Source organism: Rhodnius prolixus, unplaced genomic scaffold, assembly GCF_049639745.1.
Source record: "Rhodnius prolixus isolate KJV_2025 unplaced genomic scaffold, Rpr scaffold_12, whole genome shotgun sequence".
Lineage (NCBI taxonomy): Eukaryota > Metazoa > Arthropoda > Insecta > Hemiptera > Reduviidae > Rhodnius > Rhodnius prolixus.
Window position 1 is genome coordinate 14,834,152 of NW_027411635.1, and position 12,917 is coordinate 14,847,068.

At 32.0% G+C, this 12,917-nt stretch overlaps 1 protein-coding gene across 2 annotated transcripts; it reads right to left on the reverse strand.

The window, feature by feature from the left end:
• Window positions 1-3,570: 3,570 nt before the first annotated feature.
• AkhR (Adipokinetic hormone receptor) lies at window positions 3,571-12,688 on the reverse strand. Of its 2 annotated transcripts, none has more exons than XM_074142807.1 (7): window positions 12,530-12,688; window positions 11,024-11,278; window positions 7,010-7,158; window positions 5,916-6,021; window positions 5,066-5,273; window positions 4,324-4,447; window positions 3,571-3,793 (listed from the first exon to the last, which is right to left on the reverse strand). In XM_074142807.1, exons 2-7 carry the CDS (start codon window positions 11,276-11,278, stop codon window positions 3,574-3,576), a joined length of 1,062 nt encoding a protein of 353 aa, XP_073998908.1. In that variant the 5' UTR covers window positions 12,530-12,688; the 3' UTR covers window positions 3,571-3,573. The 2 variants fall into 2 exon arrangements, with proteins under 2 accessions (XP_073998908.1, XP_073998909.1); XM_074142808.1 differs by lacking the exon at window positions 12,530-12,688 and adding an exon at window positions 12,045-12,382.
• Window positions 12,689-12,917: the final 229 nt, after the last annotated feature.

A 12,917-nucleotide genomic window follows, 5' to 3' on the forward strand; every position in this document is an offset into this window, starting at 1 on the left:
GAATTTTAGCAATTAATTTAATCTTCGTTCATATTATTTGAGTGATACGATCACATTCTTCTAAAAATACACTTAGGTGGGGAGCGTTCTTATTATGCAGACGTGCCTAGAAAATTTGAGAATTTATTGAAAACACAATCAAATTAAAAGTTCTATATGGAAACAATTAGAACCAAGTTCAAGGCCATTTTTACTCTAAATAAAGAAAGATTTAGAAAATAAATAAAGAGAATTTAGACTCTAAATAAAGAAATGTCCAAATGTTATTTTCGTTCGAAAAATTTTGTGCGTCATTGCTATGGGCCTAATTGAAATATATATGGCGTTTCAGCTTTTTGAGATTCTTCACTCGTGAGATACTTGAGATTGTTAATCAATCAAAACTACGTAGTTGTATACCTTAACATCTGGATAAATTTTCTAGAGCTACGAACGATATTCTATCCGACGCCCCTTTTACATAAAAGAAACATCCTAGAAATATTTAAAAAAAAACTCTTTCGGCTGCAGGGCAGATCATCCTACCAATAATATAGTGCAATGCTCTCTCCATTTTCCTACATTATAATTATCTTTACTTCGATGTAATTAAACTATTGTAAATTCATCTGAACTAATGTAAATATATGTAATATAAAGCAACACCCACCTAAACATAGAATACTCACTTAAGCCAGCTAAATTTGGAAATAGAAATTAAAAAGTAATGGAAAAAGTAACGAGGTATTTAAACATAGACTCCAAGGACGGTCAATGACCATGATATGGTCTTTATGGAAATGTATTCTTGCTTTATATTTCCAACGAAAAAGTGTGTTTATGTTGTGGATTATCTTTGGTTATTGTAAATAAAGACATTCTTCTTCTTCTACTTAAACTATAAAATAATGTATATATTTCGCTGACATAAAAAATCCATTCCAGTGATGGAGAAGTTGATAAACAATGGAATAAATATTATATAAGATATAGTTTAGTCAAAAAAATTTAGATTCAGTTGCTGACCTATGATAATGAAGATAATAAGAATAAAGTACAAATCGGTTCGTCCAAATTAAAATGAAGAACTTAGTTTTTGTTTAGGGCAATCAAAATGTATACCAGTGATTGATGGTAATCAACAGCTTTGCCCAAATTTGGAATTCAAAGTTCAAAAACAAAGAAAAGAAGAATTTTCAAGTGACTAAGTAGTTGTCCGGAAAAAAGTAAACTCCAGTAAAAACAAAATATATGCCTGTGATGTTCTTTACAAATAAGATAACACAAATTTGGAAATAAATTTAAAAAACAATTGAATAAGTAAGAAGTGATACATTATTTGACCAGAATAGTAATTTCTTGTCACTTATAATCACAATCTAGGCCAGTGATGGGTGGGTCGCCCTTATTTGAACAGGGAGGTTAAAAAATAATGGAAAAGTGATTAATTGGTGCAAGGATTGAAAAATAACTCGCTTCTTAATGACAATTATCTGTGAACTGAACGGTCTAATTACTGTTATTCTGGGCTAAACATTAATATCCACCTAAACGCTGACAAAACGGAAGTGGCAAGTACAGTAACAGTCAATGAAGAATGAACTAACATACCCACACCACCCCTAAATTTTCCAATCCTATCCCACCATGTGAAAGTAATAATAATATTTACGACAGTGAGATGCAGTTAACCAAGTTTCGGACATTCCTATGCTATGATAAAAATTACGTTAGAAGAAATGTGAAATAATGACAAATATATTAAATTAAAGTGTAATGAAATTACTCTTAGCAACACTAATTTTCAAAGATCTAACCATTATTGTATGAAACAATTTAAGCGTACATGAAGAAGTATAGTCACTATTTGAAAAAATACTGAAAACTGCCCTAATCAAATGAAAGTTTCTCCATGATTAGTAGAAGTTGTTTTCAACTTACAAATGACAAAGAGTAGCATTGAATTGTGAAGGGCTTGGACTCCTCCCCACACACAAATAATAATAATACCTGACAAAACCGTTGATTTGTTTTAGATGTACTTACATCTATCACAATTAGTTGTAGTAAAACATTTATTTAATGAAATTGTTCTCACCTGTTCTGAGTTCTTCCAACTACTGAATTTGATTGGGGGTATACAGTACCATATAGTTTTAAGTTGTAAAAGGCTATATCCCTCCTATCAGCAGCACGATTCAAACAGATAGGGGAGAAACATTGCGCAGTTCTTTTAGGCGGAAAATTCCAAAATATTTTTAGCAAAAAGGGGATGGTATCCATATTTTTGATGCAATGTACACAAACACGCCTACATGTCGTATGATAAATGGTATTATCTCATCATTTTGGCATCATCAATGAAGCAGCTACTTTTTACATCAATGAAGCACGCAATAACGCAATCTTTCTATAATTAGATATGATTATTTACACGATTTTCTATCAATAAATAATTACAAGCAAAATTGACGCATTTCGTTCTAACATTGAATATTAATGTACTTAACTAAGTGACAACTTAACAATGTGTGTGGAAAAACGTTCATATCTCAGCTCTTTTAATTGGTTTTAGGATAAAAAGCCACACTAACCAACTGAAACGTTTTTGAACTAAACATCTTTCAAAACATATAGAGCATTTCCGATAAATAATCCATTCAAAATCTTGTAGTTTTGCATGATTGCAATCTCTTAAGAAGGCTAATGGAAACGTCAACAACCCGTACAGTTTTACTGAGACACTTTCAGCCATCAGATTTGCTTCAAATGTGTAATTCAGCTAAGCGTTTGATCACTTGTATTTAGCTGGTAATAGGTGTAAATTTTGATTTTAAATTATTTAGATGAGGTTTAAGATTTCCTATTTAAGATATTCTGAAAAAAAGAATCAAAAATTAAAAAAAAAACAATCAATAAACTCTCATTTTCTGTTTTAAAATTTAATCTTAAAATTTAATATCATACGCTGTGCTTTACATTAATTGAAAAACTATTTTCAACTTCTTAAAATTTTTTGTTTGCGCGAAACATTTCGTTTACATTATACATACAAATGGACACAGTATTTGCTTAACAACTTTTTTTATTTTGAATTCACAAAGTGCATTAACTGTAGAATCTCACTGCGAAAATTTACGTAGTACCATTTCTTTCTTAAAAGTAAGACAAAATAAACAGTAATTTATGGAAGAATTATAAATTGTAAGCAGTATTCAGAAACTTAGATTATAAATTTTATTTCTTAACGTAAGAACATTTATCACAACCGACAAACTCTGAAAGAATCTATTCTAACGATTATTATTATTTTTTACACACATCGCATACAAAATATAAGCAATTTTATTATTATTATAGTTTTTCTTATTTACTAGACCTCAAGACAAGTAATTCCTGTGAAAACATGATTTTATAAAAACTTCTTTAACTGCAACGGTGATACGATACGCCCATTTGCAACTAAATCTACACAAATGGCTTTGGACGATTAAAGAAAAAAAAATTTTTTACACTTTGCTTTAGCTGTGACACTTGTTGCACTTATTTTTGGATAATCCTTGAACACGAATACTCCTGTTCGATAGGTAACTATTACCCTAGATTTTCCCGTACATGATTATTAGTTCTTTGTTGACGTAGTTCTGTGATGCAGGTGTTATGACTAGTGCGCGAGTTGTTTGGCCCACAGCCTGTACGCTGGTAGACACCATAGACGAGTGGGTTAATACTAGAGTTGGTGCATGCGAATAGAAATAGAGCTCTTTTTACGCGCACATCCACACCTTCTGCCGTGCTGCGGTCCAGCCAGTACCTAAGTAACGAAACGGACAGTAAGAACTGGTAATTGAAGTGAGGAATTTGTGAGGTGGTTAGACATAGATGCACCCACTTTAGAAAAACTAGATAAAAAAGTCTAAACTGATACATTTAAACAACTTACACTTAACAATAATAATATATTTTATTTAAAAATAATGTACACAGGTCAAACAAACAATGTACCCAATCGTGAATGCAAATGGATCGAGTGAGAAGTCCAAAAAGATTTTTAAAAGGAACATAAAAATTGGAATATCTCAAGATAGAAATATTTTAGTAATAAGTTGTGCTCGAAAAATTAAAAGGGTGCACTACATAAAAAGAAGGCTAGACCAGATGCATCTATAATACTTGATTCGCAAAAGAACGCAAATAAAATAATGGTGTAGAAATAGGTTCGTGATATGGAATTCCTCTATTTCCAACAGTTGAATTTTACGACATATATGTATATATTTAGCTATAATAAACAGCTATAATAAATTATGTATGTGATATAGTATAAAAGCATTAGTTTCGAACCATAAAGCCATGATATAATAAGGTGTCCAGCAGATGAAGAAAGCTAGAATTATAGTGATCGTGAGCTTCAAGGTGCGGTTCTTGGCTCTGCCCAGAAAGCCCAAGGTAGATCGTCTTAGTTTGCCTGAAAAAGTAAATAGACCAAGGAATGTTCTTCGCATTATAGCTGAAATTATCTTAGAGGCTGACTAGAGTCTAGTACATGAACGCAACTAATTTCATTAAAAAACGTGATTATTTCTTGCTGCATGCTCGTAAAGCTTTCTTATAGATTGGCGTCCCAGCAATTATCCCAGTCTAACCAAGTCAAATCTTTTCAATGTTTAGTTTGCAAAGGATAAGTAATTCCATAAGTAGCCGGCTGCATTGTGCTGCTATCTTCCATATATTTTTGTCATACTTGGATAGATGATTATACTGTATGCGGTTTTGAAATTGCATGCATACATCCTTATTTATCCATTCCTATAGCTTTCATTCATTTGATATAGCCTGAATATCTAATGTCATAGCCGCATGTACTTATAAGTAACGGAAATGAAGGTGATTTTATAAACTTAAGGGCTCTGATTAAAATTAAGCTTTTAAATGAGTTATTTGGTGGTTATTTTTCAAACTGTCAACGTATGGAAATAAACAATATCAAAGACTATTTATTCATATACATTCAAAATTAATAAAATTTGCGAAAGATGTGAGGGGAACATAGAGCATTCTCTGTGTTATGTCACTAGACCAGTACCTGAGTTTTGAGCTGAAGTCCTGCGATATATTTCTATGAAGATGGAGCCATAACAGAAGATGATGACCACTAATGGCAGCATGTACATCATTGCCATGTTATACATGCTATATGCTATTTCGTGTGACGACGTGGGAAACGCATTGAATGTACAACATTGTTTATACCCAGTGAAAGTGTAATGCTCTTGTTCTCTGAACACAACCACCTGCAAAAGTTGAAATTAATTTTTGTTCGAGCGTTATTTGTGTTTAAAACAAGAACTGGGCGTTGTTGTATTCGATCTGAAACTCGTCTAAACAATTGGTCATTACTTTTGTTCTAGGCCTAGCTGTTTTAGCATATATAATAGTCCTTAAGAAAACCTATCAGCATGAGAAATCTGCTTTTGCTCAAACGATGATCGCCTCAGGTCTCTTATGAAAATATTTATTTACCTAAAATCTACTAAATCTGAGCAAGGAAGTAAGTCTTGCCTACGTTTATATCTGAAACAACGAAATATTCTCGATCTCTCCGCCTTTTTCTTTTTGAAATATTCTGTTCATACATAAACATAAACACTTTATTTATTATTCATCACTGAGGAGACCACTCGGGCCGAATAGCAACCCGAAAGAAAAACAGTAATAGCATGACACCGCGTAGAAGTCTAGAATATAAATCCAGTCTAGAGGGCTAAAAACCTTTTTTTATTCCACCATTTTATTTCTAGTGAAAACAATTTGGAAATTGCACTAATTCCCACCTCCTGTTGAATTTGAATATAGGTAGAAGTTCTTTGAATGTTATTTCCAAATCAGACAGTTACTGGACAGTTCCTGAGATTTTATCATATATTCACACTTACTTGTGGCAAGCTGCAAATGCCGGAAATCACCCAGGCTAACGCTACAATGCCTTTTCCTCGGCAATATGTATCCTTGATGCTCAGTGGTTTAACTATTGCATAATATCTGCGTAAAATACAAAAAATAAAGAATTATGACTTTGGTAATGGTCTTACAAATAGACTGAACCTTGGATAAAATGGACTAGCCACTTCTTCAGGGGTCTCGGCTCTTTGCGAGCATCACGTTTAAAAGCATAAACAAATGTTCTACCATTTCCAACATTCCCTGCAGACTGGTTGATGTGTGCCATTACTTTAGTTTATGTTGACCCCATAAACAGATGCCTATAAACACTGACTCTTAAATGTACAATGTACTAGTCTTCAGCTGCATATTTAGAATTTCACCAATATGTTTAATCTGACGTAACATTATATTGGTAAGCAAACGTTTCTACGATAATCAGGTCTTGAACTTAGTATACCCATTTTTATAAGTACTTATCACTTTTTCCTGAAATATGAAGCAATGAAACAATGAAGGGATCAATTCCCTATTCCCCTTAAAAGCCTTCAACGGGAAATTGTATAATTGAATTCTCAGCCATAAAAGTGCTTCCATTTTATCGCAGTGTAGTTTCCTTTTCTTCCTAACAAGGTAGGTTAGGCAATAATTATGCTTTTTTAGTCAGCAGATTCCGAAAGAAGGTATAAGGTTATCTGAAAAGCTACCTGACTTGTTGGAGTAATTATTAATTAAACGTGGACTACTAGGTAATGAATTTTGTAGCCTGACTTTGGCCTGGAGTTACTATGCCGCAAGAGATTTAAATTGAAGACTATAGGTCCAGGGGCTTTCCCTAAGATTTTCTCTTCCAATGTTCACTTTCTGTCGTGGACAGTAATGCCTGGCACAATATAACACGGTCCTGAGGCCGGCAGAGCATCGAAAAGGCAACAGTCATCAACGTGCCACCAATTGTTGGCGTGTCTTAATTTTAAAAAAATAAATTCACAGCCTTTATAAATAAATAAATAAAATTTAATTGAATTTAAAAAATAAATTCCTTTAATGTAGAATTAAAATAAAATTTATAAACAGTAATACATACCTATCAATTCCAATGCAAACCAAAACAAAACTGCTTTGGTATAGTCCGAAAGTCTTGAAAAATGCAAATATCCGACATGGTATATCTCCAAACCACCAGGCGACTGTTGCCGCCGAAAGTATCTCTGCAGGCATCATGAGAAAGGCCACCTGAAGAACCGAGATACTCTCTTCTTACGATGACTGCATTTCACTGTTTTTATTTTTATTTTGTTTTTTCACGCAAGTCGAACCTCGTACATCATTTCTTTTTCCCCGAAAATTTATATTTACATTTTGGGGGGGGGGGGAACTGTAAACGAACGTTAAATACCTGTTTGATTCTGTTTAAAATATTAATATGTGTGCGAGATTCGACAGTGTAAAATTTATGTCTATAAAAGTAAAACAAAAAAAAATTAAAGTAATCGCTTATTTTTTCTGGCGGGCTTAAGGACCAACTACCAATTAGGTATCGTAGACGAAGGCGGAAGCACATACTTCACAATTAACATTTTATCTAATAAATAAAAAGTAGCAATTCGCGGGATTCGAACTGGGAATCACTAGAACAACACCTGCCCCAATTCAAATATAGAAATTAGATATCAAAAAAATACATTAACTGCCTAACTAGTCAATATTTAGATCTTTCCTTAAAAGGAGCCTTTATAGCTCACTGTTCGGTACTGGACAGTGCAGTCAGCAAGAGAGAACACTGTCCGAAGATTGGTAGGGCTCTAATTATGAAGTGGCTATTGAAGCTAGTAGTGACCTTAGATCAAAATAAATATATAATTTTAATCAATACGCTCAGACAGAAAGTATAGTTGATTGTAGCCATTCAACATTAAAAAAAAAACCTGTCCATCTGTGACTTTTAAAACAATAAGAGAGGATACTGAGAGGATTGAATTTCATTGCTGCCATCTGCTTTGATAAGTAAAGAAAAACTAATGTCTATTATTTCAGACAGGCTTTACGTCCAACTGTGGATTAAACAATTCAAACCATCTGTTCTAATATTGATTTCGGTATGAGTTGCATTTTTCTAAAAGCTATTAAATAAATAAAATAAAAGTAAAATATTGATTTCTAGATTAAACTTCCGAAAATAACTGAGGAAGCATCATTGCAATTTTGACAATTTAACAATAGGCGAAACCATTAGCAATTTTTTTAAGCACTTTTTAATTAGGAATTCATTCAAAGAAACGAAAGAGAGAAACTTTTAAGACCACACTACTTCTGTTTTAACAATAACATTTTTTATTTTTTAAAACCGTATGTAAATAAATACAATTAGCAAAAATTTCAATTATTCTGTGATTACAAATTTAAAAGAAAATTTAAAAAATGCATCAAAGAAATAAATTAAATTTTTAAATTATAAACATTAAAATATAATTAATATTACTTTCTTTTACTCTGCTAAATAAGAGAAACTATTGCTTGTTTGTATTTCAAAATCGTTTCAGTGTTCACTAAAAATATATCTTTTGAGGTCTCCTCAGTCTGAAAAAGTGTTTTTTTACAAATTGGTCTGTGTTGAATGTATCCACCCATCCTTAACAAAAACTTACAGTTTAAAATGTTAAGTATAAGGGTTGATTAAACGCCAAAAGGTACACAAATCAGCGAGTACCCAACATTTCATTAATACTTCATTAATAGTTAAGTAATTCTACTGCATTAATTTTCATTAATAAGTTATTTTTTAGAATTTATTAGATGTCACAGACCCTTATGCTGGCCATTTTCGTCTACAAAATATATGTTCAAGTAGCACTGTAGATTGACAGTAATATCTAGTTATCTATAATAATCAAACTATTAATTACAGGTTAAAAAGAAAAACGTTACAAAAAATAAAAAAAATTATGAGGCTAAAAAATTCAAAAACTTTTTTTGTATAAAAAACTTACATCAATGATTTTGTTTATTTTATTTATTTATTTTTATTTTTAAATAAAAATCGTCGGTTTAAGTTCATTCTTTGATTAAAGTAATTGTTATTTTATGTAGTAGTCAAACGTTTATAATAATTAATAGGTAATAATTATCTGGCTTTATCGCAAATAATATAGTTTTCTTCAATTACATTCTCAATCTAGGTATTCATCCCACAATGTTGTATATATGTAATATAAAGTAAATAAGATATGCATATTTTTAGGGCAGCTAATTATTCCAGTATTTTACTATAAGTAAAATTAGGGGGACTAAATTAAATTACAATTGAGAAATGAATAATTGTTGTTGAATAATCTACTTGTTATTAACTGTGTGTTATTTGTGCTCACGAATATTTCGGTAAGACGAATTCAAGACAGTAGCCTACTCTAACTTTGTCTTTTTCTACTTTAACATGCATGTACATATTTATGTGATTTATCATAATTATAACAAAAAAATATTATAAATGAAGTGGCCAGCATAAGGGTCTGTGACATCTAATAAATTCTAAAAAATAACTTATTAATGAAAATTAATGCAGTAGAATTGCTTAACTATTAATGAAATGTTGGGTACTCGCTGATTTGTGTACCTTTTGGCGTTTAATCAACCCTTATACTTAACATTTTAAACTGTAAGTTTTTGTTAAGGAGATTTTTGTACCTTTTGGATAGATTTTCCTTTTTGTTTATTTTACAAAGTTACATATCTTCTTTACAGATTTTTTTAAAATTTGGAATAAACAATTCTATCATTATAATCTGATAAGGTGTTAAGTCGGAACCGTAACTACCAATGGAGAGATCTTTTTAAAGAATGATTATAGTTGCGTTCCCCCAAACCATCCTCAATAACAATTTTTTTGAAAAAGCGTTTTGAATAACATAGGAAGGTATTTGTAAGTAAATAGCAAAATTAAACTGCGATTTCAGTACTTCCTTTTAAGAGGAGTAAGAAAAATAAACTACGATTGCAGTACTTCTTCCTAAAAGGCAAAGAGGCAAAGATCTTTTAATCGAACGACAATTCATTGATTTAAATCGGTTCACTCATTGATAATTTAAATGATTGCAGTACTTCCTCTTAGTAGGTGCAAGAGCATCAGCAACGTAGAGGAGCTTTAACCACTTATTCGAGCTGAATTTTATAAAATCTGACTAAGCGTTATAGAAATATTGGTAATAATAGTTTTAGAAAGGGCCTTATTTGGGTGGGGCAAACTCCCCTCCTTATGAGGCACGGCGTCGAGACTTTTAAAGTGCAAATCTGTACAAAATTTCGATTCGAATGGCCCTTCATTCATGCAAATCGGTTCACGTGTCGATAATTTGCAACGATTGCTATACTTCCCCTTAACAAGTGTAAGAGCAGATCGTCGCTTTAATGTTACGTAGGGGAGCCCTAACCCTATCATCCTACCAAATTTTATCAAAATCGGGCCAAGATTTACAGAGTAATTAGTAATAATAATTTTGGAGGGGGCCTTAAATAAAGGGGGCTAACTCCTCTCCCATTCGATGTACAGCGTCGAGACCCCCAAAAGGCACATCTACATAAAATTCCGAATCGAATGACACCTCATTCATGAAAATCGGTTCACGCGTTTAGGCGCTACGTTGTTTACAAAAAAGGTAACAACAAGAACAACAACAAGAACAAGAACATTTTTTGAAAAAGCCGTTTTTGCTCATTTTCGGCAACTTTTTTCTCAAAACCTATTAGATCTGGGTTGTTGCAAAAAAATTAAAGTTATAAAGGAGGGTTTGCCCTATAATTTAAAGAAAATTTGGGAATTTTATCTTTTATAGAAAAAGAGAAAAAAATTGTCAAAGTTGGGTGTTTTTCAACGTTACGCTTTTTCGTGCAGTTTTTGATGATCAACCCTTATACAACTGTCCTACCGGACAGTTTTAATAAATCAAAAATTGAAAAAAAAAAAAAAAAACAGAGTGTGCAAATTTCAAAAAGCTGAAAAAGTTGCTGAGTTGCAAAAAGTGGCAACAGAAGAAAGCAAATTAAGCTTTCTTCTACATTAATCAACCGAAGGTTTAACTTTGCCGAATAGATTTTTAATACTAACAAACAGGTCAGCGATAGCCAGATGCGTCAACATCCTATTAGTGCGAGATCTCCTTGATTTGGCCAGTCTCACCAACACCCACACATTGCCCACTCCAGATATCAACATCAGTAAGGAATATACTGCTAAAGCCAGCTTGTGTCCTTCGTTAAATCTCATGTCGGGAGGTATAACGTATGTTTCATTTTTTTCGGTTCTGATCTCTGACCATTCCGGAAAAAATGTAAAGGAAAATACTTCTTCCGTTCTTGTCATCTGAGAAAATAAAAATATATTAGAAAATAAACCAGAATCAAAAATTAGTGATGTTATGGGCTTAGACAAGGGGCTCATGTCCCCCTCACAAAGTTAAGATTATAATAAAACGAATGAGGTGCCATAACAGGAGGCTTTGACACCAAGTTGATTCGTATTTTGTATTACTAGGGGTTCGATTCCTTACGTCGGCAATGGCTAGAAAAGCGGCTTGCCATCATTTGAGTGTGTTGTTCATTAATTCATTAATTTGTGAACTATGGGCACCTAATCCTTTGTATACTTCGAAAATGAAATGGACTAGAGCTTTAAGAGTTCTTGCGGCATAGTCTACACATCAGCCTACACTGAGAGTCTTGTTCCATTAATCATAATTTAAAAAAAGTTTGAGAAAACTCTAAAAAACTAAAAAATTCATTAAGTAAAGAGGTAATTCCGGCTTACCGATTTTAAGGAAAATATCAAAACTTTCTATGACTTTTTTTTTTTAATTATGACGAATAAATAAACACACCCTGACCAATTCGTAACAATTACTTTTTCGTACTAAGAAGTCCTCAGAAGTAAAAACTTGAAATTGAAAATCTGGAGGATTGCGATACCTTCTAAAGAAATAGGAAAAGTAGAATGTAAGCAAGAAAAAGGTTACTTAAATAGATGTAGTACAGCAACAACAACATAAATAAATAAATAAATAAATAAATGCGTAATAATTTTTATTTAATTCAGCCAGACCTTTGTTAAAATTTACTATAATACCACATACGTTGAGTTAGCTAGCGAGATTTCTTGATTTCTTTATTTGCCTGCATAATCTGTGGAAACTGGGTGTATTGTCCACTCAACAAGGAGATCGAATTTCTTCATATTTGGCAGAGTGAAAACTCAGCTAATGTTCTAAAGCTTTTGTTTTCATTTATTAGGAATTAATTGGTCTTCTAAAATTATTTTTGAATTTATATAATTATCTTCACCCGTTTAGTATTGTAGTAGATAATAAGTATTTAATAAATAAAAATTGATCTCTACAGTAAAGTTGACGAAAAGTCGTTGCGAGCGGTTGACACTATATTTCTTTTTATAGCTAACATGAACACGTTTGTTATAATTACAACTGCCCCATATCACTACTGCACATCCAGTTATCAAAACTATACATATACGTATTCTATTTCTGGGAATTCAAATGAGTGTACAAACTAAAAACATAAACATTCAAAACAAAACTAATAAATATATACATCCACTTACCCCCAGGTAAAACAGTAAATTTTTTTTAATAAAGTTTGAATAAATATGAATTCATTTATGAGACATGATGATGTTGTTGTAAAGATTGCCATGTAAACGACATAATGACAATATTTCATATCATTTTTACAGGGATTCAAAACATACTATCTTTAGGATAGTTAACCATTACGGGTCATTAGGTTATCGTTAATTATTACTACCCAATCATTTGTTCACTTCATTGCCAAAAGTAGTAAATAAAAATGATAACCATTATCTAGGCAATTTATAAATTCTTTAACTGAATTGTTGTTGAGGGAAGAACCTGGTGTGTAAAATAATGAGTCTACTTAATGCACTTGATATACCTTTATCTTTGTCGATCCTTTGGTTGAAAAATCTCCTC

Excerpts from the sequence above, each read along its gene's own strand:
- AkhR (XM_074142807.1), bottom strand. The coding sequence starts at position 11,278 with ATGACAAGAACGGAAGAAGTATTTTCCTTTACATTTTTTCCGGAATGG. Across the intron at positions 7,159-11,023 it reads TGGCTATCGCTGACCTGTTT|GTGGCCTTTCTCATGATGCC; the intron begins GTTAGTATTAAA and ends TCGGTTCTTCAG. Across the intron at positions 4,448-5,065 it reads GACTTCAGCTCAAAACTCAG|GCAAACTAAGACGATCTACC; the intron begins GTACTGGTCTAG and ends TTACTTTTTCAG.